The sequence below is a fragment of the Spermophilus citellus genome (genome assembly GCF_964194105.1).
Source record: "Spermophilus citellus genome assembly, chromosome: 15".
Lineage (NCBI taxonomy): Eukaryota > Metazoa > Chordata > Mammalia > Rodentia > Sciuridae > Spermophilus > Spermophilus citellus.
Genome location: NC_138195.1, coordinates 59478915 through 59504385, shown reverse-complemented (window position 1 = coordinate 59504385; position 25471 = coordinate 59478915). Strand labels below are relative to the sequence as shown.

At 35.2% G+C, this 25471-nt stretch overlaps 1 protein-coding gene across 1 annotated transcript in view; it reads right to left on the bottom strand.

Annotated features, from left to right (window-relative positions):
• The window catches only part of SHLD2 (shieldin complex subunit 2), an 85807-nt gene that overhangs the window by 35290 nt on the left and 25046 nt on the right, over positions 1–25471 (bottom strand). Inside the window, 4 exon segments of the mRNA XM_081267357.1 lie at positions 634–2175; positions 2508–2601; positions 10971–11085; positions 15389–15479. Coding sequence (XP_081123483.1) covers positions 634–2170 — 1537 coding nt within the window. The 5' untranslated portion in view covers positions 2171–2175; positions 2508–2601; positions 10971–11085; positions 15389–15479.

Here is a 25471-nt window from a genome sequence, read left to right as displayed (position 1 = left end):
TATTAATAACTAAAGAAAATACTACAATCCCCTCACCTTGTAAACAGTTCTATAGCTGGGAAGCCAGATCACAAGAGGTATTCAGCACTGAGTTAGACAGAATAGGAGTTAAACGGACTCTCCAACAATAACAACATATAAATAGTGATATGGGACTATGCTAAGCTTGTTTGTTACAAACTTCCTTTTGCCTCTTTTTTTTTTTCCTTTTGCCTCTTTATTAGATTATCCCTGATAATTCTAGAAGAACATCAGATACATTAACTAAACAAATCATTTCTAAGACTACTGCTACTAAGTACACAAAATTATAAGAAAATGAAAAGGAGCCCAATGATATGACCTAAACATTTACATGGTGAATAAATAAGAGGCAGCAAACAGGGAAAGCTTCTTAAAGAAGATGTATAGAATGGCAGTTCAGAACTAAGCTTAGAACAGAGGCCCAGAAATGGCAATGATACTGGGCAACATAAGCAGACTAAAGCAATGCTACGAGAGAGCAATCATGCTGGGCCCCCAGGAGGCAAACGGTAAAGTAAGAATCCTCAAATACCTAAAGTAGGATAAAACAAACACACACAAAACCATGGCTTTATAAAATAAGCTACCACTAAACTTTGATAACCTCACCTGTGAGTAAAATTATATCTCCCAGAAATACTGTAAGTGCCCAAAATGCAGCAGTTCTCCACAGAAAAACCTTCTTCTTAATTTCTGATTGATCAATTACTATAATTGTTGCTAAAGGCACTTTAGATCCAGAATTGGGTCCAGATTTTATGTTTATTTCTTTCATCTGACTTGGAGTTAGCACCATAGCTAAACAATTATACTTCTGACTTTTAGAATCACAATTTTTTATTAATGATATTTTTTTAATACCCTTAAATTCAGACACATTCCTCTGGCTCATTGCTATGATAGAATCTCTTGCATTAGAACCCAACTTCATTTTCTTAGATACTTGGAGGACTTTAGACAGAGCTTTCGAATTGCCTGATTTATCTTCAGAGCTCCAATTTCTTTTAACAGCACTTTTGTGAAAGGTATTTTGTTGGGAACACTGTGTTCCTGAGCGACACAACTCAATACAGATCTCATTTGGTGACAGTTTATCTTCAGAACTGAAAAGTTCTTGAGATTCTGTATTTTCTTCAACATCTTTTTCAGGGTTTATGTGAATGTGGCTACTTTTTTTTTCAGGACAAATAGGACTAAAAAGTTCTAAGGAATATGTTTCTTCATTTTGTCCTCTTTCATGTCCTTCTGCAAAATCATCATTAGGCTGAATAAAACTATCTTCAGTTATTCTTATTTCCCCATGACTTGCCTTTGGTTCAGTTTCCATGCTTATGGTCCCTTTATTTATAGAATTCAGAGCTCTATCCTCCCTTTGAGCTAAAAAAGCAACCTGGCTGGAGATCATTATTCTCAGAAATTCAGTGTCAGTAGATATTTTAAGGTTTGAGACATTCTTAACTGCTCTATCAGACCTTGGCTCATCCACTGCATTAGAGGAAAAGAAGTCCAGACACTGGTTTTGCATTTCATGGTGTTCTGTTGGCTTGTACTTTGTTTCTACAGCTTCAAGATCTGTATTAGTTTGTTTAGTACTACCAACCAAATCCAATATAACTGCACATTTATGATCTAACTGAAAGGAATTTGTTTGAAAATTTTGACATAAGTTTGATTGATTTTTAGGCTCTTCATCTGTAATTTTATTATTTTCACATTGAACCTTTTGATTCTTTTTTTCTTCAGGTAAATGCTGAACTGTGCCCTTAAATCCGTGTATTTGCACATTAGAATTAGTTACGTCACTCAGCCCTGAAAGGTAAATCTTCTGGGATTTTATATTCTGTGTTTCTGAAGTAAAGTATGTAAAATCATCTTTAACTTGAACAGATCTACTCACAGAATTCACTAAACAACAACCACTTAAAAGATCTGGAGGGCCAGTAATAGCTTCTGAGACTCGATAGTCTTTCAGATTATTTGGCTCATTGTTTTTGTCCTTCAGATGCAAAGAATGCTGATTGTACCAAAGTTGAATTTTTTTCCAGGGGTCTGCAGTGGACATTAAAGTTGTTCTCTGTGATACTGTCATTTCCAGTGGACTAGCTGGAGCACCCCAAAAAATGTGGACTTGAGATCCTCCACTCATAATTTCTGATAAAAATGAAAAACACCAAATTAATTTTTGATAGACTTTATATATAATATTAACTTAATAATGTATCAAAATAAAATATAAACTGAAAAATTAATAACAATAATTTATTTTCATATGCCATTTAAATATAAAACTGAGACATACACAAGAAATCATAAGAAAAATCAACTTGGTCACAAAAAAATCTTTACCTAAAGATTCTTTCAGATAAATAAAATTAAGAATAAAACTAGCATCATACAGGTAAATATGTTCATTTCTTGTCTTGTAAAACTTGCCTCATTTAAATAACAAGTTAGTAAAAGGGAGGGGTAGCATTTTACATTACCTGTTTTCTTTATTCCATAGATTATCTCAGTAGTTTTGAGCCTCCTTCTTTGAACTGTGAACTCAATTCCCAAAACCAAAATGGAAGGCACAAACTGGCAGGCAGAGAATATAAAAAAGTAAGATTTTCTTCAAAATGTAAAAGTAACTATATTTTCTATTTTCACTTCAATCTGTTAGAGCACAATCAATAAGAAATTGTTTCTATATTTTTACCTTTTCCATAATCAGATTAATAATAATTATCTTGTAACATATAGATAAAAGAAAAACTCAGTATAATTTAAACTTTTTTTCATTAACTGTGATAACTTGAAATAAATAAATCTAAGAAAACATCATTCTTACTGAGATAAACATAAAAGAATCATATCAATGTTTGTTTATTCATAACTGACTAAATAAATACTTGTTAAACAGATCTATTCCTAGAATTCATTGAAAACATTTTTACAGTGTTATATATGGGCAAAAGACAGAAAAGGTTCTCAACATGAGGGAATTGTTGACCTGGTTTAAAAACAACTGGAGGGGCAATAGTGAACATAAGTTTGTAGTTTCAAAATAATGTAAGCAATACTATAACCTATAAATGGGAAATAATGATCTACTAGGGAAGAGTGCTCTTATAGAAGGTAGCTACAAGCATTTCAAACAAGAAATAAGATCTATAAAAGGGCAAAATTACGAAAGTCTTATGAAGGACTGAGGACTTTGGTTAGGGTATAGGGTCCACTGTAAAAACATAGGAAACATCAAATCATGAAAAGCCCATGTGGAAGTATATGCAAAATGAGGTCTAAGCCAAGCAATGCCAGCTATAATCCCCTGTCACACTTAATATTTCTTGAAGATTTGCTCATTGGCACCTCTTCCTAATCTGATCATAGCTCATAATTTCAATATCAGTGTGTATGATCCTTCCTATATCCTGGCTCATCTCATGGTTCCTTGACCTCCTCTTCTCTGTTGACTTTCTTTCCCCCATTAGTCAGTCATCTACTTGTATAATTATATAAAATACCATTATCAATAACTGCATACCCTTTCCTAATTTCAATATTGTTTTCAACTTTCTACTCTATCTTCCAATTTTTTTTCCCTCTAGATGTACAACTTCAACAGTTCTTTGACCACATGGGATATACAATTAAAGCACTTATCTTACCATACATTTTACAGCCTCTTTCTTCATTTCCCTCCTTAATCATCTTAAATTCTAGAGTTTACCATAATCACTTCCTATCATGCTTTTCTAACTCTACTACTTTGATCTCCAAGGTACTTATGCAGCTACATCATCACCTACGCTGGCCAGAAGTAATTAGAGAAAAAAATACACAATCATCTGAAAACTGATCTCATTTTAAATTTATTACCACTAATCTAAAGGCAGTATCTAGCAATACTGTCCTTCCCTATCCATTCACTCTTAAAGATAATTCTTTTATACATTTTTATATAATCTCCAGCATCTCATTCCAAACCTCCACTCATAGCTACATATTTCAATTCACAAATTCCCAACAATACATCCACCAACCCAGCTCTATGGGTCTTATACATGCTACCTACCTTCCTGTTACTATGGACTAACTATCATATTTCAATGCAAGACCATCTCTTTCACACTTAACACACCAACATGGTCCCACTTTCCTACTAAGGCTTTAATAATTTTCCCTGGCTCTCCTCGGTCAGGGATTTTTCTCTGTACTGGAGCATTTCCATTAACACATGAACATGCTGTTACTTTTCCCCATGCTATTATTCATCACTTACTACACCATGTTTTCTATTTCTATCTACAGCCAAATTCTTTGAAAGAATTATCTATACTCCCTTTGCTCCTGTTTATTCTTAAACCCATTGCACCAAGCTTTTGTCCAAATCTATAAAGAAACAACAGCTTATCTTAAGGTCTCCAATGACCCCCACACTGCCCTTTATCAACTCTAGTTTTAGCTTAATTGGCCTATCAGCAACATTGACTCATTGGGGGGGGGGGGGTGCGGGAACCTGGGATTGAACTCAGGGGCAATCAGCCACTGAGCCATATCCCCAGCCCTATTTTTGCATTTTATTTAGAAACAGGAACTTGCTGAGCTGCTTAGCACCTTGCTTTTGTTGAGGCTGGCTTTGAACTCCCGATCCTCCTGCCTCAGCCTCACCAGTCGCTGGGATTACAGGCATGTACCACTGTGCCCAGCCACTGACTCCTTCTTTTCATTGGACTTTAAGGATATCATATCCTCTTGAATCTTGACCCATCTCAAACTCTTACCAATTGCTCTTTCTAGCTTTTGCAAGCTGCTCCTTTGCTAACTGCTTCTCAGCTCTTCAATTTCTTGTACAAGGTCCCAGTACTTGAATCTCTGAACTCACTACCTACATTCAGTCTCAGGGCTTTAAATGGCTTCTACAGGATAATAGTCCACAACCTCTCCTTTGAATTCCTGACTCCTTATCCAATTTTCTACTTATTCCTTGCCACCACAAGATATCTAATAGGTATCCATACATATAAAAGGTAAAGTAGCAGGCCTGAGACTACATCCTTTTAAAAAATCTGCATATAAAGTGGACCTTGGCTGGCAGGTATCTGTGAAAGAATGGTATTTATGTAAAACAACAGAGTCAATCCTGAACACTTGCTTTCTTTCTGGAAGTTTGACATTTTGGTACTGCTAGACAGAGGCTGGCTATCTGACTCAGTCTCCTTAAAGAAATGGCTGATTCAAGGTCTGGGGCAGGAAATTACAGATGAACCTAAAATATATCATACCAGAAGCCCTGCCCCCTAAAAACAATTATAAAAGATGATTAGGATTATATCAAAAGAAATCAGAATTAACTTGAAGAAGTTCCCATAAACATATGAGCATAAACAAGGCAAACAGTGTAATGGTCATATCAAAGATGCTTAAATCCCCATGAGTAAATAGAGAAAACTAAAGCAAATTCTCTCAATGGTCATAGGGACTTCTTTAAAGCTGATAAATGAGATTTTAAAAAGAATTTCATCCTATCTTAATAATATCCTAAGATAACCAACTATGTGATAAAAAGAAATCTTTTTTTTTTTTTTAATTTTGTGATACTTAGGATCGAACCCACAACCTCATGCTTGCTAGGCAAACTCTCTACCAATGAGCTAAATCCCCAGTCCTTTTTAAATTTTAAGACAAGGTCTCTCACCAAATTGCCCAGGACAGTCTTGAACTTGTAATCCCCCTGCCTCAACCTCCCAAGAAGCTGTAATAGGATTGAGCCTCCATGCCCAGCTAGATATCTATCTTTATAGAGATCCTGCTAGTAACCAAAGAAGGAATGATATACTATCATCATTTTGCTAGCTGCGTCTCAGCTCCTCAATTTCTTGTACATTTGTGAATTAGTGGATCTTTTAGGCAATGATCCTTAATGGTTACTAACCTCACAAAGATAGAGACTGTAAGAAAGAGTGAAGGAAACCTACAGATTGAGACCAATTACAATGCATGGGTCTTATTTAGATCCTGACTTGGACAAACAAATGTGAAAGTATTATAAGACAATTGGAAAAACTGAAATGTTGACTAACATTTGATAAATGAAAGAATTACTGTCAGTTTATAGTGAGATAAAGCTATTGTGACTACATTTAAAAAGCAGTATGTGCTGAAGATATGAAGTGTTTTCAGATAGAATAGTATTCTATCTCAGATTTCTTCATAGTAACATGAGAGAGGAGGGGCAAAGGGTGTAGACAAAACAAGACTGGCCATGTGTCAATAACTGGTGAGATGAGGGTGATGAAACACAAAACAATTCACTGCACTAATCTATTTTTGTACATGTTAAAATATCCTACAATACAAATCTGTTTGTTTTTAAGAAACCACTGTTTCACATCCACAGGATTGAGAAAAAATTTGAATAGTCTGACAATACCCAAGATTGGAAAACTCTTATATTGGAAGAGTAAATTGGCAAACGGCTTTGAAGTATAATTTGGAAAAATACAGTAAAACTGAGGGCACACATAACATTTAAGAGAACAACTGTACTTCCAAGTTTCTACCCTGGCAAATTCTTACCCATGTATACATAAGAAAACATGTACAAGAGTGATCATGGGAGACTACAAACAATAAATTAAAAACAACTTAAACTCCATGAAGAAGAGACTGGATAAAGCATGGAATATGCAGAGATACTACGACATGACAACAAAAATAAATGAATAAGAGCTACATGTCAACACAGATCCATTTTACAAATATAATTGTAAATGAAAATGAAATTTTAAGCCAGATGCAGTGGGTGCATGCCTGTAATCCCAACAATTCAGGAGGCTGAGACAGGAGGATCACAAGTTCAAAGCTAGCCTCAGCAACTGAGCAAAGCTCTAAGCATATTAGTGAGACCCTGTCTCAAAATAAAAAATAAAAAATGGCTGGGGACGTGGCTCAGTAGTTAACACCCATGAGTTCAATCCATAGTACCAAAAAAGTAAATAAATAAAAAGTAATTCTAAGAATACAATATATAGCTAGGTGCAGTACCATATGCCTGTAATCTCAGCTATTTGGGACACTAAAGCAGAAGGATTGCAAGTTTGAGGCCAGCCTCAGTAATTCAGCCAAACCCTGTCTCAAAATAAAAATTAAAAGGGGCTGGAAATGTAGCTCAGTGGTAAAGCATCCCTGGGTTAATTCTCCAATAGTAAAAAATAATAAAAATAAATTAAAAGTTCTGGGGATATAGCTGGGCGCTAGAGGGTTCTTGAGTTCAATCCCCAAGTACACATACATACACACACACACACACACACACACACACATATATATATATATATATATACACACACACATATATATGTTTATATTTGTTTTTATTCTTTTTTATATATATGTATATAATGACTTTTAAAACAACCAATGTAGGATTGTGATTACCTTTGGGGTAGAATAAAAGGGATGTGATCTAGGGTACACAGAAGGTTTCAACTATACTGATCACATTTTATTTTTTAACTATATATGTTTACATAAGTATCATTATATTGTTCAGAAACATTTTTAATATTTTTTTGAATCCTACAGAGAAAAACACTAAGAAGAAAGTTTATGGATGATTTTTAAAAGAGTTTTATATTTTAAAAGTTTTACTATCATGGATAATTAATGTGTATTGTTTTCATAATATCAATTTTTTTGGTAATTCAGGCTTTTCTTTCACAGTCTTTCAACAGAATATAATGCTCCAACAGTTTCATAACAATGGTCCTATTTCATTATGAATTGAGAACAATGATAGCCACTGTTAAGGAACTAGTAGATAAAATAAATATACTACAATTTTCAGTTTGTAATAATGAATTATTATTGAGACAAAAATATAGTAATTTTAGGTGTGAAGTTTTGACTCACTGAAAATCAAAGAACTAATAAGCATCACTATAATTATCACATATCCCACCCTAATTTAATCCTCATAGAAAGATTAATCTGCATAAGGAGTAACAGATATATGAGATCTAATTTTTTTTGTTTTTATGATTATATGCCATTATTAGATTTGCCACTAGGAGGCTCCAAATAGCACAGCAAAATCCTTCAAGTTCAAGATATATACTGAAACCAAGAAGAGAGGAATATATTATCCTGATGAACTGGAGGAAGTACTTAGATATATGCAAAACAAGTTCATAAAGCTGCCAATGAGAAAGAACTCTACTCTTTTAAATTTTTAGTTTCCTCTCCAATGGTTTCTTCCCTTTAGTATCAAAATTTTTTAAATTAAAAAATTAAAAAAAAAAAACACTTCTATCTGGTTTCTTTGTTCTCCCTTCTCATTTATTTTTCAAGCTCTAATTTGACTTCTATCCCAACAATTTTGCTATAATACTTAGAAACCAATGACTTTCTAATAGTCAAACATAAAGGTCGGTTTTCAAACCTTTTCTTACTGCCATTTGAAACTGTTTATCAGTTCTTCTTTCCTCAAATATTCTACATTTTTAATCCTAAAAGACCACCAAATTAGAAATATTTTGTGATTTATCTGACAATCATTCACACAACACTCAACACTATTTGTCAGGCATTATGGCCAAGTATTAAGAATGCACAACAAAAAAAAGGATCTTTAAAATGATAATTATAAAGCAATGATATGAGCTACTACAGAATTAAAAGCAAGGGTGTCCTCAGAAGAAAGAAGCCTGGGACAACACAATCAACATGTAACTGCCCATTATCTGTATTTTTCATAGGCTTTTTTGACTATGGTTAACCACAAAATTGTTACTTAATTTGTTAAAGTCATTATCAACATTATTAAATCTTCAGAAAAAAGTTGTACTCTTCAGCCCAGGAAAGCTATCTAAATTGGATCACCCAAGAGATAGGCCTAGGGGCTGGGGATGTGGCTCAAGCGGTAGCGCACTTGCCTGGCATGCGAGCGGCCCGGGTTCGATCCTCAGCACCACATACCAACAAAGATGTTGTGTCCGCCGAGAACTAAAAAATAAATATTAAAAATTCTCTCTCTCTCTCTCTCTCTCTCTCTCTCTCTCTCTCTCTCTCTCTCTCTCTCTCTCTCCCTCCCCTCCCTTCTCTCTTTAAAAAAAAAAAAAAAAAAAGAGATAGGCCTATAGTTGCTAATCTCCAAGACATTTAAAGAGTATATGATACTGCTTTTGTGTCCTCAATTAACACTATCTCCTAAATGCCTGAAAATCTAACTTTCATTTCCTATCTCTATTAAGACAATAGTGAAGTCCAAATTGCCAACTACACCCAGCACTTCACCATTTCAGCTGTAAAACTCTTTCTTTCCTTAGTTTCTAGATCACTGCTCTTTCCTAACTGGTTCTTTCACTGCTCTGATTTTTCTCTACTTCTTCCTGGTGCATCTCTTCATTTCACTCATTTCTTTTTTTTTTAATTTATTTTTTATTCTAATTTGTTATATATGACAGCAGAATGTATTATAATTTATATTACACCTATAGAGTACAATTTTTCATATCTCTGGTTGTGCATAAAGTATATTCACACCATTCGTGTCTTCATACATGTACTTACGGTAATGTTATCTATCCATCACCTCACATATTTCTGGAAATTTGTTTTTTGTTGTTGTTGTTGTTTTTGGTTTTTTTTGTTGTTGTTTTTGATGCTGGGAATTGAACTCAGGGGTACTCAACCACTGAGCCACATCCCCAGCTCTATTTTGTATTTTAGTTAGAGACAGGGTCTCACTGAGTTACTTGGTGTCTTGCTCTTGCTAAGGCTGGCTTTGAATTTACAATCCTCCTGACTTAAGCTTCCAGAGCAACTGGGAGTACAGGGTGTGCCACTGAGCCAGGCTTTTCTGGAGAATTTTATCCAATCCTACCACATATCCAACTGTGTCTTACAAATCTACATTGAACCATCTTTTTTCTTTCTCTTTCTCTCTCTCTCCTCTTCAGACCTATATTTCTAGCATCACCACATTTGACAGGATCACAGAAGAATCAAGGGCAAGATTCAAATCTCTATTTGCCTTCTAGATTCAGAAAGATGGTGAAGCACAGTGGTAAAACCAAAGTGTCTTGAGAGTTCAAAGAACCACCCAAAGAAAGAGATGTCTGAGGTAAATAAAAATTCTACAAAGCATGTTATTTATATGTAACAATTACTTCAGTGTACCTTCACTTATTTGTCTGAATAAATACCCCTATAAATGTAGGATTCCCACCCTTCCAAAAATTAACTAGAAAGCCCCATTTAAAAATGAGTAATTTTTAAACCTATTCATACCAAAGGCTGCTACTACTAAGTACCAGAATGAATAGGAGTTATGAATGTGTAAGTAAGGGGATAGACATTTATGAGGGCAGGGGAAACAACATATTTATCATAGCAAAATTAAATACAAGAGTTAAGTTAACAGATAACCAATGAGTTTCAAAGATTCTAGAATTCATTTTGGGTGTATGCAGAGGGTTAAAGCTCAGTGAGATACCAGATGAAACTTGCAAGTACATATCCATTACCACAGTTAATAATTACACAATTTCTCAATCTGCAGGAGGCCACTTCAGTCGGAAAGACCAATATGACCATAATCTTTTATCTTTAGAGTGGTCAGAGTCTGATGAATGGGTCAAAGATTTATAAAACAGGATGGACTGTATCAGCAGGTTTTGTCTTTGCAGAATAGGGCAACTAAAAAATGCTTATTACTAAATACATGGCATTAAAAGAGAGCACTTTCTCTATCTTATAACCAACTCCAAAACTACACTATTATAATGGGTTATAACTATTATGAACACTTTTTGTGTCTATTTCACCAAAATACCAACAACTATAAAATTATTCAATAGCATCAACTAACAAAATGAAGAAGCAGAAGCATGGGATCATAATTAAAAACATGGTTTGGAAACAAAACAGATGTGAGTTCAAATCCCTGCTTTCCAACTTACCAAAACTGCAAAATAGAAAGCCCTGAAGTCAGGTGATCATTACATGGAGTTCATTATACTGTCCTTTATAGATCTATATATATTTCACAAATCCATAATAATGGATCAAATTTTTCTGTCAAAGGAGAATAAGTTTGTTAATTGAAAATAACATCAGTCACTTCCATAGAGTGCTATAATGAGATGGTATACAGTAATTACTCAATAAATAATTAGCTTTTTATAGTCTTATACCTAGGAAACTCTATACATACATACTTGACAAAATCCCCTGTATTTCTTTCATGTGTTTGTCTTTAATGTGTATTTTTACACAGTGGTAATGATAAAATTGAAATAATTTGTATTCTGCTTCAACCAATACATGCCTACCCTTCTATGTCAACTTATAATCTTCTTAATAATCTTTAATACTTGCTTGGTATCTTAAAGATGAGTCTCATTTAGTTAACCATTATTTCTAATTTATTAACTTGTTTCTTTTTTTAATTTGCATTTTAATTGACAAGGAAAAATAGAATATCTTTATGGTAGAACACATCATGTTTTGATATATGCATACATTGTGAAATTCATAAATCAAGCAAATTAGCATATGGATTACCTTACTATTTATCTTCTACTTATCTTGTATTTGTATGAAACTTAAAATCTACCCTTAGCAATTTTCAACTATATATTAACTTCAGTCACTGTAATGTATATTAACTTGTTTTCAATTTATCATTATGAAAAATAATGCTACCATAAATTATTTAGCTCATTTAGATCACTTTTCAAATATTTTATTTTGATAAACTCCTAGGTATGGGATTACTAGATTCATTTTATGTACATTTTATGACTATTAATATTTATTATATTGCTGTTTGCTAAAGAACTGGATGGCTTATAATGCCACCAACAATACCTGAGGATACCAGTCTTACCACAATATTGTTAGAATCTTAAAAAGTAATTTTGTGTAGCCAGGCATGGTGGCACATACCTGTAATCCCAGCAACTCAGCAAGCTGAGGCAGGAGGATTGCAAGTTCAAGGCCAGCCTCAGTAATTTACTGATACCTCAGCAACTTGGTAAGACCCTGTCTCAAAACATAAAAAGGACTAGGTAAAGTGCCCCTGGATTCAATTCCCAGTACCAAAAAAAAAAAAAAAAAAAAAAAGTAATCTTGATAGTAAGGATATTGAGGTACTTTACTATTGTTTTATTTGCATTTCTCTAGTTATTTGCAAAATTAAAAAGAGTGAATCTTAAATTATACATGGATTAATACTTTTAATACACGAGGAATATGCAAGCATGTGTACACAAAGATACACAAAGCAACAAAAATAGGTTAGGGGGGCTGGGGATGTGGCTCAAGCAGTAGGGTGCTTGCCTGGCAAGCGCAGGGCGCTGGGTTCGATCCTCAGCACCACATAAAGATGTTGTGTCAGCCGAAAACCAAAAAAAATAAATAAATATTTTTAAAAATTCTCTCTCTCTCTGTCTCTCTCTCTCAAAAAAAAAAATAGGTTAGGAAGCATATATCACAGGGGAAAAATGTACATGGTTTGAAACACGGATGACACCTATCCTCTTCATAAAGTGCAAGAAAATTTTATAAATTAATGAGAAAACATTTTCTACCTATCAAACTAGCAAAGATTCATTAAAAGAGTACAGGGTACAGGGCAATGGTTTATACCGGTAGGAGTTTAAACTAGTAAAACATTTCTGGAGGGCAATATGGCAATCTACGTCAAAGGTCTGAAAATTCTATCTCCCTTTGGTCTCACAATTATATTTCTAGGAATTTAACAAAAAGAAATACATTATAAACATTCTCACAAATTCACCTACAGGATTTTCGTAGCACTGTTCTTTATAATGTTAGGAATATATCCATCAGTTGAGGTCTGGTTATACAAATTATGGCAGATCCAAACAAAAGCAGACAATACAACCATTTACAATAATGGAGAATATAGTCATATAAAAATTTGTTCTCAATACAGTGATAGGTAAAACAAGGAAACTATAAAAAATTAGATACAGAAAATTTCATTTTACATATATATTTGAAAAATATCAACGTCCATTTTACTAATATTTACACTGAGGTTAAAATACTTATGTGTTCTTTGTGATGACTGATATAAGTGGTGGTAAAAAAGAAAAAAAAGAAACAGTTCTTGCCATACATGGTGGCACATAAAAATTTTTTAAAGAGCAGAGGATGTAGCTTAGTGATAAAGTGCCCCTGGTTTCCATTCCTAGTACCAAAAACAAAAACAAAAAGAGAAAGAGTTTTGTTTTGTTTTGTTTTGTTTTGGGGATTAAACTCAGGGGCACGCAACCACTGAGCCACATCCCCAGCCCTATTTTGTATTTTTTTTAAATATTTATTTTTTTTAGTTGTAGTTGGACACTATTATTTTATTTGTTTATTTTTTAATATGGTGCCGAGGATCTAGTCCAGGGCCTCGAATGTGCTAGGAGAATGCTCTACTGCTGAGCTACAACCCCAGTCTCCTATTTTGTATTTTATTTAGAGACAGGGTCTCACTGAGTTGCTTAGCACCTCACTTTTACTGAGGCTGGCTTTGAACTCACATGCCTTCTGTCTCAGCCTCCCAAACCACTGGGATTACAGGTGTGCTCCACTAGCCCAGCTGAGTTTTTGTATTATTTAACCTCATTTAACCAATCCAATTTGTTGTCTTAATTCATTTGTACTAACAAATAACTGTGAATACTAGTAATTCATATACTATATACATTTATGCTGAACTCTATTCTTAAGAATTACTAATAGTTACTAGACACTAGTATCAGATTTTCCACATTATATATTAATTGTGAAAGGTTATAAGATACCCATACATGTTATTTGTATCTCAAAAAGAAAAGCAATTAAAGTTTAAAGCTATTACTCATTCCTGTATCTGAAGTAAAAGCTACTAAAACAAACCTGAGCAGACAATTTCTTTTTTAAAAAATGTTGTAGATGGACATAGTAACTTTATTTATTTATGTGGTGCTGAGGATCAAATCCAGTGCCTCACAGGTGTTAGGTGAATGCTCTACCAATGAGCCAGCCACAACCTCAGCCCCTGGATAATTAATTTCTTAAATTTTCTTTCGTAAGTACTGATTTCCTTTGTAGTTGTCTTTGGTATTCATATAAAACATCTATAATCATATTTTTATCATCACCTCTTATCACCACCTAAGGTTAGTACAGTGCAAGTGAGCCTCTTATCCCTGCTTGCAATACAAATGGGACTTTCTCCCTCTCACTTTCCTTTACAGGGCACTTGCCTTCTTCCAATAAAGTCCAAGGATTTAAACGGCAAGTGAACCTTAATCTAGCTTTTTGCTCCCCACCTTACAAATAGGTTGACACACAGTGGTAGAGGGGCACTTTACCACCGAGCTTCATACCTAGCCCTATGCACTTTCTTATATATATATGCACTTTCATATATATATATAGATGAACACATAGTATCTTTATTTATTTTTATGTGGTGCCAAGGATCAAACCCAGTGCCTCACACATGCAAGGTAAACGCTTTACCACTGAGCTACAGTCCCAGCCCCCATCCACTTTCTTAATGACATATTTTAAAGAATGCAATTTTAACTTAAGTAAATTCTAATTAATCAATATTTTTTCTTATTCCAATCTTTTTTATCTTAGCTTGTTATCCAAGAAATATTCCAGGGTCATAAGGTTATTTTCCTTTTGAAATTCCTAGAAGGTATGGCAGTTTAAAAAGATATTAACAAGTAAGGCACAATGCCTAAAGACTCAGAGGCTGAAGCAGAGGACCTCAGGTTTAAGGCCAGCCTGAGCAATTTAGGGAGACCCTGTATCAAAATTTAAAAGAAAAAAAAATAACTGGGGATGTAGCTCAGTGGTGAAGGGCCCAGGTTCAATACCCATTACAAAAAAAAAAAAAAAAAAGTCCACAAATTCTTTGATACTCCTCCTGTAACAGGGGTTCATTTAATATTATCCCTTGCTCTCTCCTCTCCTCTTTGTCTTCCACCCCTCACTAAATCAGTTTGGCTGAACAAAAGTCCTTCCTAAGGCTTTAGTTAACTAGCTGCAGGTCATAATGATGTTACTCAAGAGAAAACACACATCTGGATGCCAAAGACCTTGACCAATACAAGGACTCCCTGCCTATTGTTTCACTGTACACCCTTTTCTACTATAAAAACTCTTTGCATACTGAAACCCACAAAGATGGAGATCTGAGAAGCAAAAAAGTCTATTCTTTCTTTCCTAGGACTAGCTAAATAAACCCATTTCCTCTAACTAACTTGTCTCCAGATCAGCAGTGAGTAGCATGACATCCATAATTTCAGTTAAGATTCAAGAGTTACCATGCTAGAGTGCTATTGCCAAGTGCAGTGGCACATACCTGTAGTCCCAGATACTCAAGAATCTAAGGCAAGAGGATCACTTGAGCTCAGGAGTTACAGGCCAGCTTGGACAACAAACAGACCCCATTTCTAAAAGGAAAGAAAAAAAAATTATGTAAGCTTAATTCCTCTAACCTTGAATATAGGCTGGAGTAATGAATAGAATACAGTAAAGTGACAGTGTGTGACTTTCAAGACTTGTCATAAAAGGCACTCAGCTTCCTCCTTGCTCTCTCTCTTGTATCACTCACTCTGAGGGAAGACAGCTACCAGGTCCTAAGGGCACTTGAGTGAGCGATTCTCCAACTCCAATCCAGCCTTCAGATATAACTATACTTGTTACCATCTTGACTGAAACCTTATAAGAGACCTAAGCCAGAATTACCTAGCTAAGGTCCTCCTGTGTTTTCGACACAGAATAACTGCAAAATAATAAATATCTGTTGCTTTAAGCCACTAAATATTGGGAAATTTGTTATATAGAAAGAGATGATACAGAAATTTTTTTATAGTTTTTATACTCAGATTTTAGGTATATGATGAAATGCAATTCCATTAGTTTCTGTGTATGGAGTAAGTAGGAATACTAGTTCATTGTTTCCCATATAAATATGAAGGTAGAATGACATTTTTTTTTTCCTGCTGGACTGACTTGACACTTGGGTGGGAATAAGTGTCTGTATTTCTGAGTTCTCCATTGTGTTCTATTGATATGTACATCATTACACCAAGATCACACTGCTTTGTTTACTGTAGCTTCAAAGGAAATCCTGGTATCAGGAAATAAAAGGCCTCTGACTTTGTCTTTTTTTTTTTTTTTTGTACTTGTAGATGGATGAATGCCTTTATTTTTTTACTTGTTTATTTGTATGTATGTGGTGCTAAGGATGGAACCCAGTGCCTCACGCATGCTAGGCAAGCGCTCTGTATTTTTTCAAAATTATTCTGACTATCTTTAGTCTTTTGCATTTCGGTAAATTTATTGAATCATCTTGTTTATTTCTTCAAAGACCACCAAGATGTTAATGAAAACTGTATTTAAATCTGTAGATCACTTGGAAAAAATTCCATTTTAACAATGCAGTCTTTCAGTTCATGACTATGTCACCATTTCTTTCCCTCTCCCCCAACCCTCTATTGTTTAACTTACTTAGCAGTATTTCACATTTCCAGGTTGAGAGCATATTCTTAGATTTATTCATAGGTACTTGTTTTTTTTTAATGTCATTGTAAACAATTTTTCAGTTTACAAATTGTTCATTGCTATTACAGAGAACTACAAATGATTTCTATGGATTGACTTTGCTAAATTCACTTACTAGAATTGGTTTGTGTAAGTTTCAAAGAGTTTTCTATGTATACAATCATGTCATATGTAAATAAGTTTTACTTCCTTTTAGTTTTTCATGCCTTACTTTATTTCTTTCTTTTGGCCTCTTATACTGTCTAGGTCCACTAGTTAAATGCCAAATAGAAGTGGTAAAAGAGAAAATATAACCATATTATTTTAATACAATAGTGTCCCTACCTATGGTTGACAACTATTTTCTGTAAAGGGTCAGATAGTAAATATTTTAGGCTTTTAAGTCAATACAGTATGTTCCAACTATTCTATGCTACTGATACAGTGGGACAGCAAACAGAGACAATATTTAAACAAATAAGCATAGTTATATTCCAATAATACTTTACTTACAGCCACTGAAATTTGAATTTCCTATTATTTTCACACGTCATAAAGTTTCCTTTGATTTTTGTTGAACCATTTTAATATGTAAGAAGTATCTTTAAGTCACTAGCCACATTAAGAACAGATTATGTGCTGAATTTGGCCTACAGACCAAAGATCATTGATCCCTTATTTTTATATTGATTTATCACCTTTCTTCTTTTCTAATATATACAATGTTTCCCTCTAAACAATACTTTTACTACATTATTAATTCTATCATTTTGACATTGTACTGTTTTTAGCCACTACTGTAGAATTTCAAATTTAACAATTAAATCTTCAAATAACACTATACCACTTAACCTAGTGTAAGAATATTATAATTGCATTCATCCATTTTTTTCCTATGATTTTTTATGCTATTTTATCATAATATTTTATATAATATAAAATTTTATATAAAATGTATTATATGTGCTATGTACATGGTATACTTATGATACAGATAGTCCTTGACTTACGATAGGTTATATCCTGATAAACTGATCCTAAGTTAAAAATATCATGTTAAAAATGGATTTAAGCCACATGTAGTGACACATGCCTGTAATATCAATAACTTGGGAGGCTAGGGCAGAAGGATTGCAGATTTAAAGCCAGTCTTGGCAACTTAAAGAGGCCTAAGCAACTTATCAAGACCCTATCTCAAAAGGTTAAAAAAAAAAAAAACATAGGGGCTGGAGTTGTAGCTCAGTGGTTGAGCACTTGTCTCACATGTGTGAGGCACTGGGTTCGATCCTCAGCACCACATTAAAAAATAAATAAATAAAATAAATACATCGGGTTCATCTACAACTAAAAAAAAATTAAAAAAAAAAACATAAAAGGGCTGGGGATGTGAATCAGTGGTTCCCTGGATTCAATTCCTAGTACTAAAAAACAAAAAAGGACTTATACTGGAATAGATCTTTTTCTCACTACCTTTAGAATAAACCAACCCTGCCAACACCGTCATTTCAGATTTCTTGCCCCTAGAATTGTGAAACAATATATCTCTGGAAGCCACTCGCTCTGTGGTACTTTGTTATAGCAGCCTGAGCAAACTATTTTGCAGGGCATTTATTTATGTTCAGGACTTTGGGAGATAAGGAACTTATAAATTGGTTGCTTTCAAGTCTCTTGAAATACAAGTTTGATTACAATTAGTAAAGGATTATTACACAAAAAATAACCCCTGAATATTCAGGAAGAATTACTGTGTGCTTAGAAAATTAACTGTAATCTCTTTTAAAAATAGAAAATAGCTAACAATGACAGTCAAAAAGAAATTGTCCATTAACTAATAGAAAAGGTGCAACCTAAATCACATTCTTACTTATATGGTAACTCCAAAACTACCACTGATTTGGGATATGTGTTTATTTTAAAATAAAAGCAAATCTCATCAAATCAGTTTACAGAAAATATGGGAAATAAAAGAACAATACCACATAGAAGCAAAATGAGAATGTGGGACTTTCTATAAGACAAATGGCAGGGTTTCATCAATAAATAAGTGGCAAAGAACCAAAACAGGAAGATGCTTTAAAGGAGAGCTAAGAGATAACCAAATGTCATGTTTAGAACACATCTGAATCAGTAAAAAAGGTATTTTTGAGAAACAGGACAAATTTAACATAGACTTAGATAACACTAAGGAATATTTTGTTACATATAAAAAAATGAATTCATCAGACAACCTACTGAACATTCTAGCTTAGCAACACAGTACACTGTAGAAGATCAGTTGTTTGTCTTCATGATCACGTGGCTGATTAGGAGCTGTTGCTGCCCAGCATCACCAGAGGATCCTACTATATATCACTAGCCTAGGAAAGGATCCTATTCAAAATTCAAAGTACGGGTTCTACTAAATGCTTATTGCTTTCCCACCATCATGAAGTCAAAAAATCATATGTCAGGGACCATCAGTGTATGACAAATACATGAAATATCATAAACCCCCAAATATGGTACCAATTATTCTTCCTTTATATAAACAATTATCCTTTAGAGATTAAGAATTAGAAAACCACATTATTACCATTTCTGGTTCTATCTATACATTCAATTTCCTTTCCAGTATCATTTTGTTTCTGTCTAAAAAGTTTTAAACTTTGTGTGGGGGAGGGGACTGGAGATTGAACTCAGGGGCCCTCAATCACTGAGCCACATCCCCAGCCCTATTTTGTATTTTATTTAGAGACAGGGTCTCACTGAGTTGCTTATTGACTTGCTTTTGCTGAGGCTGGCTTTGAACTCTCAATCCTCCTGCCTCTGCCTCTGGAGCCACTAGGATTACAGGTGTGTGCCATCGCGCTCTGCTAAGTTTTTTAACATTTTTATAACTCAGATGTGCTGGCAATAAATCCTCATACCTTTGTTAGTCTGAAAAAATATATTTTTTAAAGATATTTTTCACTGATTATGGAAGTCTAGATGGAGAGTATTTATTTGTCTTTTGGTACTTTGAAAAGTATGTTCCAATGTCTTCTAGCTTGCATAGATTATAATCAATCTTATTGTCTGTGGTGGGGCGAGGTGCTGGGCATCAATCAAACTCAGGGCCTTGCACATGTTGGGCAAGTGCTCTGCCACTGAGCTCACCCCCAACCCAAAATCTTATTGTCTTAATTAGTTAGGGCTGCTATAACAAAATACCATGGACTGGGTGGCTTACAAAAATGGAAATTTATTTCTCACAATTCCAGAGTCTACAAGTTTGAGACAGGGTGCTAACACCCTGGTTACAGACTTCTTTGTGATCTCACATGGTGGAAAAGAACACAAGAGAAATCCATGAGGTTCCTATCACAAAAGCAGAAAGAGAGACAGAAAGATTCCCACTCCTTAAGTGAGGACTATGCCTATATCAATACTTTCCAAAAGTACAAATGCAAAAAGAGGGAAAATAGGGTAACTTTACAGTACAGAAAACTGACACACACTACCTCAGCCAGATGATCAGGGTCAACATGATCAATAAGTCATATTAAGCAGAGCACAATGGCACATGCCTGTGATCACAGAGGCTTGGGAGGCTAAGGAAGGAGGGTTGCAAGTTCAAAGCCATCTTGAGCAACTCACTTTGGCCCTAAGGAACTTAGTGAGACCCTAAGCAATTCAGCCAGACTCTGTCTTGAAATAAAAAATAAAAAGAGATGGGAATATGGATCAGTGATTAAGTACCCCTGGATTCAATCCTCAGTATCAAAAACAAAAACAAGTCATGTTGACAATATGTTTGTTTCATACAGTATAATGAAAAGGGTACTTAGACCTAGGCCTTCCCCAAAACCCCAAACCACAAACACCATTCTAATCATGTGAAAAACTCCAGACAAATACCAAAATAAGGAGATGTTCTACAACTACCTGAGTAATAATACTCAAAACTTTCAAAAGCAGGCTATGGGTGTGGCTCAATGTTAGAGAGCTTGACTGTATGAAGTCCTGGATGTATGAAGGATGTATGAAGTCTAGGGTTTGATCCCCAGCACATCATGGGCATTACAAACAAGAAGTCAGAGAAATTGTCATAGCTAAGAAAAGCTTAAGGAGACATGACAACTAAACATAATGTGGTACATAGGATGGGATTCTGAAGCTGAAAAAGGACATTAGATTTAAAAAAGGACTTAGATAATAACATATCAACATTACCTCAGTAATTATAGCGTGTTTTTTTTTCTTTCTTTTGCTGTACTAAGGATTGAACCCAGGGTCTCATACGTGCAAGGCAAACACACAACCACTGAGCTACATCCCCAGACCTAGCTCATTAATTTTAACAAACATACCTTTCTAATGTCAGCTGTTAATTAATAATTGGGAGAAAAGGATACAGGACAGATAGGCATCTGTGAAATTTTTTGATAAATATAAAATTATTTTTAAAAAAAAAACTATGGGAATTTTCTGGTGTTTTGTTTTGGCACTTGGGGTTGAACCCAGGACCTCATGCATGATAGGCAAGCTCTCTCTAAATTACACCCCTAGTCCTTTTTTAAAAAAAAATTGGGGGGGGGAGGGTACTGGGAATTTAACTCAGGGTTCCTCAACCACTGAGCCACATTCCCAGCCCTATTTTGTATTTTATTTAGAGACAGGGTCTCACTGAGTTTCTTAGCAACTTGCTGTTCCTGAGGCTGGCTTTGAACTTGAGAGCCTCCTGCCTCAGCCTCCTGAGCCACTGGGATTACAGGTGTACAGGTGTGAACCACCATGTCCAGCTCCTTTTTTTTTTTTTTTTCCCTCTTTTTTCTTCAGGTACTGGAGATTGAATCCAGGAGCACTTAACCACTGAGCCACAACCCCAGCCCTATTTTGTATTTTATTTAGAGATAGGGTCTCACTGAGTTGCTTAGCAACTTGTTCCTGAGGCTAGCTTTAAACTCTCAATCCCCCTGCCTCCACCTCCACTGCTGGGATTATAGGCATGTGCCACCACGCCTGGCATGCCTAGCTCCTTTTAAAATTTTGTTGCAGAGTTTTGCTAAATTGCCACACCTAACCCCAAACTCTCTATCTTCCTGTCTCAGGCTGCCCAGCAACTGGGATTACAAGCATGTGTCACCCTGCTGGGAGCTCTCTTTTTTATTTATTTTTTTGCTGCCTGGGATTAAACCTAGGGGCCCTTAACCACTGAACCACATCCCCAGTCCTTTTTTTTTTTTTTTTTTTTTTTGAGACAGGGTCTCACTAAGTTTCCTAGGGTCTTGCTAAATTGCTGAGCCTGGCTTTGAACTTGCGATCCTTCTGCCTCAACCTCCCTAGTTGCTGGGATTATAGGTATGTGCCAATGCACCCTCTGGAAACTCTTCTTTTTAAAACACAACTGCCAGGCTTTTGGTTTGCTAGAGTGTTCTCTTAGATCTCTGGGTACTAGACCTTGTTTTCTGCAGTTCAGGTGCTCTCTTTCAGCCCTGTTCCTTCTCATTGTCCTTCCTTTTTTTGTTTGTTTGCAGTGCTGGAGGTGGAACCCAGGGCCTCACACATACCAGGCAGGCAAGCAAGTGCTCTACCACTGAGCCACATCCCCAGTCCCCACCTTCTTTTGGAGGTCAGCTTTCCTACACTGGGTGGTATCTTAATTTCTCTCACCTCTCCAGCCCTTTCCTCAGTCATTACTGGTTGAATACAGGGAGTTCCAGTGTACAAGGTAGGGGTCTCAACCCCAGATCTTTGCCTGTCTTCAGCCTTCTAGAACTGAAAATCTGAAAAGCATGTGTTAGTTTCTCTCAGTGCTGCCTTAACCTTAGGAGAGGTTCCATATGACTCAAATAGGAGTTCTGTCATTCTGTGAAGCATTCAGTGAAGACCTATGATTAAGATAAGAGCAAGAGGTAGGTTCTTGACTGCAAATTGGTGCAGCCAATTTGGAAAGCAGTTTGGAGATTTCTTGGAAAGCTGGGAATGGAACCACCATTTGACCCAGCTATTCCCCTTCTTGGTCTATTCCCTAAAGACCTAAAAAGAGCATGCTACAGGGACACTGCTACATCGATGTTCATAGCAGCACAATTCACAATAGCAAGACTGTGGAACCAACCTAGATGCCCTTCAACAGACGAATGGATAAAAAAAATGTGGCATTTATACACAATGGAGTATTACTCTGCATTAAAAAATGACAAAATCATAGAATTTGGAGGGAAATGGATGGCATTAGAGCAGATTATGCTAAGTGAAGCTAGCCAATCCCTAAAAAACAAATGCCAAATGTCTTGTTTGATATAAGGAGAGTAACTAAGAACAAAGTAGGGACGAAGAGCATGAGAAGAAGATTAACATTAAACAGGGATGAGAGGTGGGAGGGAAAGGGAGAGAGAGGGAAATTGCATGGAAATGGAAGGAGACCCTCAGGGCTATACAAAATTACTTACAAGAGGAAGTGAGGGGTAAGGGAAAAATAATACAAGGGGGAGAAATGAATTACAGTAGAGGGGGTAGAGAGAGAAGAGGGGAGGGGAGGGGAGGGGAGGGGGGATAGTAGAGGATAGGAAAGGCAGCAGAATACAACAGACACTAGTATGGCAAGATGTAAATCAATGGAAGTGTAACTGATGTGATTCTGCAATCTGTATATGGGGTAAAAATGGGAGTTCATAACCCACTTGAATCAAAGTGTGAAATATGATATATCAAGAACTATGTAATGTTTTGAACAACCAACAATAAAAATTTAAAAAAATGAAAATATACTGAAAGTCAAGAAACCGACAAAGTTCTAGTACCAATTCCAAGTTTCACTTTATGACTAATGTGAGGCTCTTAATGCCCTAGGACTAGAATCTGAGTTTATACTTGAATAAATTATTTAGCCTAAAAAAAAAAAAAAAGAGGTAGGTTCTTTGGTACAAGAGCTGATGTTCCTCAGCTGATGTTCCACAGGATTCTAACCTGTTGCATCAGTTCACATGCAGATGTAGCTTAGTAGTAGAGTGCTTACTCAGCATGTTCTAGGTTCTAGGTTAAATACCCAGAACCAGGGAAAAAAGGTAGGGAGAAGGAGTAGGAAGAAGATGATAAACAGAAAGAAAGAGAAAGAGAAGAGGAGGAAAAAAGAAAGAAAATTTGCTGATTCCTTTCATCCCATCTAAGGCAGATTCCTATTCCTTAGGCTGTTTTATCTCAGAGCAGCCATGGGTTTCTTCTTTATTATGAAGGTTGAATTGTTTTCCGAATCATTCGTTTGGTTCATTTAGGATTCCATGCATCCTTGATTCTCTGGTAGGTTTGTAAAATTTTCAATTCTAATTTGGCTTCTAAGGGTTTTCAGGGAAAGAACGATAATATCATGCAACTTTGTACATCTGAAAAGCAAGGAGACTTCTTGCCCCATTTTGGATGGTTCCCGCCTGGTATACTAAAGTGTCTGTACTCAAATATCACCTTTTCAAAGACACTCCATGACTCCATTTAAAAAGTCTCACAGATACCAGTCACCTTTCATCCCCATACCCTACTTTTACTTTTCTTCCTTGCCCTCATCTCTCTGAAATGCACTTGTCTCACTTCTTTAGTTGTCTCCTCTACTAGAAGTTAGGTTCCATAATGACATGAATTTTGTTTTTCTTATTTGTCAGTATATCCACAGGAGAAAATATGATTGCTCATAAATTATAAATAATTTTAGCTTGCCTTGAAACTAATTAAATATAAAATTATTATTGTACTTTATAAAGTACTTATTATAGATACTCTTCATAATAGCATAAGAGAATTACAAAATCTCTCAATGAAAAGCAAACATTATTCATTGCTTGCAATGTTGGCTATAAATATTATTAATATGGTTAGTACTTTATCACTTTTTATCTTTTTGTTTTATTTGTTCCTTTTAGTTATATATGACAGTAGAATGTATTTTTGCCTATCATACATACATGGAGTATAATTTCCCATTCTTGTAGTTGTAAATGATGTAGAGTTACACTGGTCATGTATAAATAAACATAGGAAAGTTCTCTGATTCATTCTGTTGTCTTTCTTATTCCCATCCCACTCCATTCCCTTCATTCCCTTTTGTCTAATCCAATGAACTTCTATTCTCCCCTCTCTCTTATTGTATGTTAGCATCAAAGACAACACTTGGCTTTTGATTTGGGGGGACTGACTTATTTCACTTAGCATGATAGCCTCCAGTTCCATCCATTTACTGGAAAATGCCATAAATTCGTAATTCTTTGTGGCTGAGTAATATTGCATTGTGTATATGCACCACATGTATTTTTTATATCACTGAAACTAGCTAGGCATGGTGGCACATTCCTATAATCCCAGTTACTTGCTACCCAGGGGCAGGGAGACTGAGGCAGGAGCGTCATAAATTCCTGGCCAGCTTTGGCAATTTAGCAAGATCCCGCCTCTAAAAAAACAGGGTTGGGGATATAATTCAGTGGCAGAGTGCCCCTGAGTTCAATCCCCATAACACCACAAAAAAAAAAAAAAAATTCTTGTTACACTGAAGAACGAAGTGTGTCTTAAAAATTACTCATACTTTATCTTACACTTTTGTGTCAATCATTCACTCTAAGCAAGTTATCAATTAAAATGAAAAACTTTGTACAAACTAATTCAGTAATGCTGAGGTAAATACTGTTCAAACTCACAAGAGGTAAGTTCTCCAACTTATACACTGATTGTGTGTTCTCCATGTTGTTATGTTTTGTTATTAAAACTTAAAAAACATTTTTTCCAAACAGAAAAAATTATGAAATTAAGTTTAGATACTGGACAATAAACAGAGGTCAATTTAACCCATAAAGTACCTAAGAACCACAGAAATGGAAAGGAATAAGCATAATTGCTAGGTAACTTTCAACCACTTCTTTTCCTTTGTGCTCCCCACAACTAGCAAAAGGCTGCG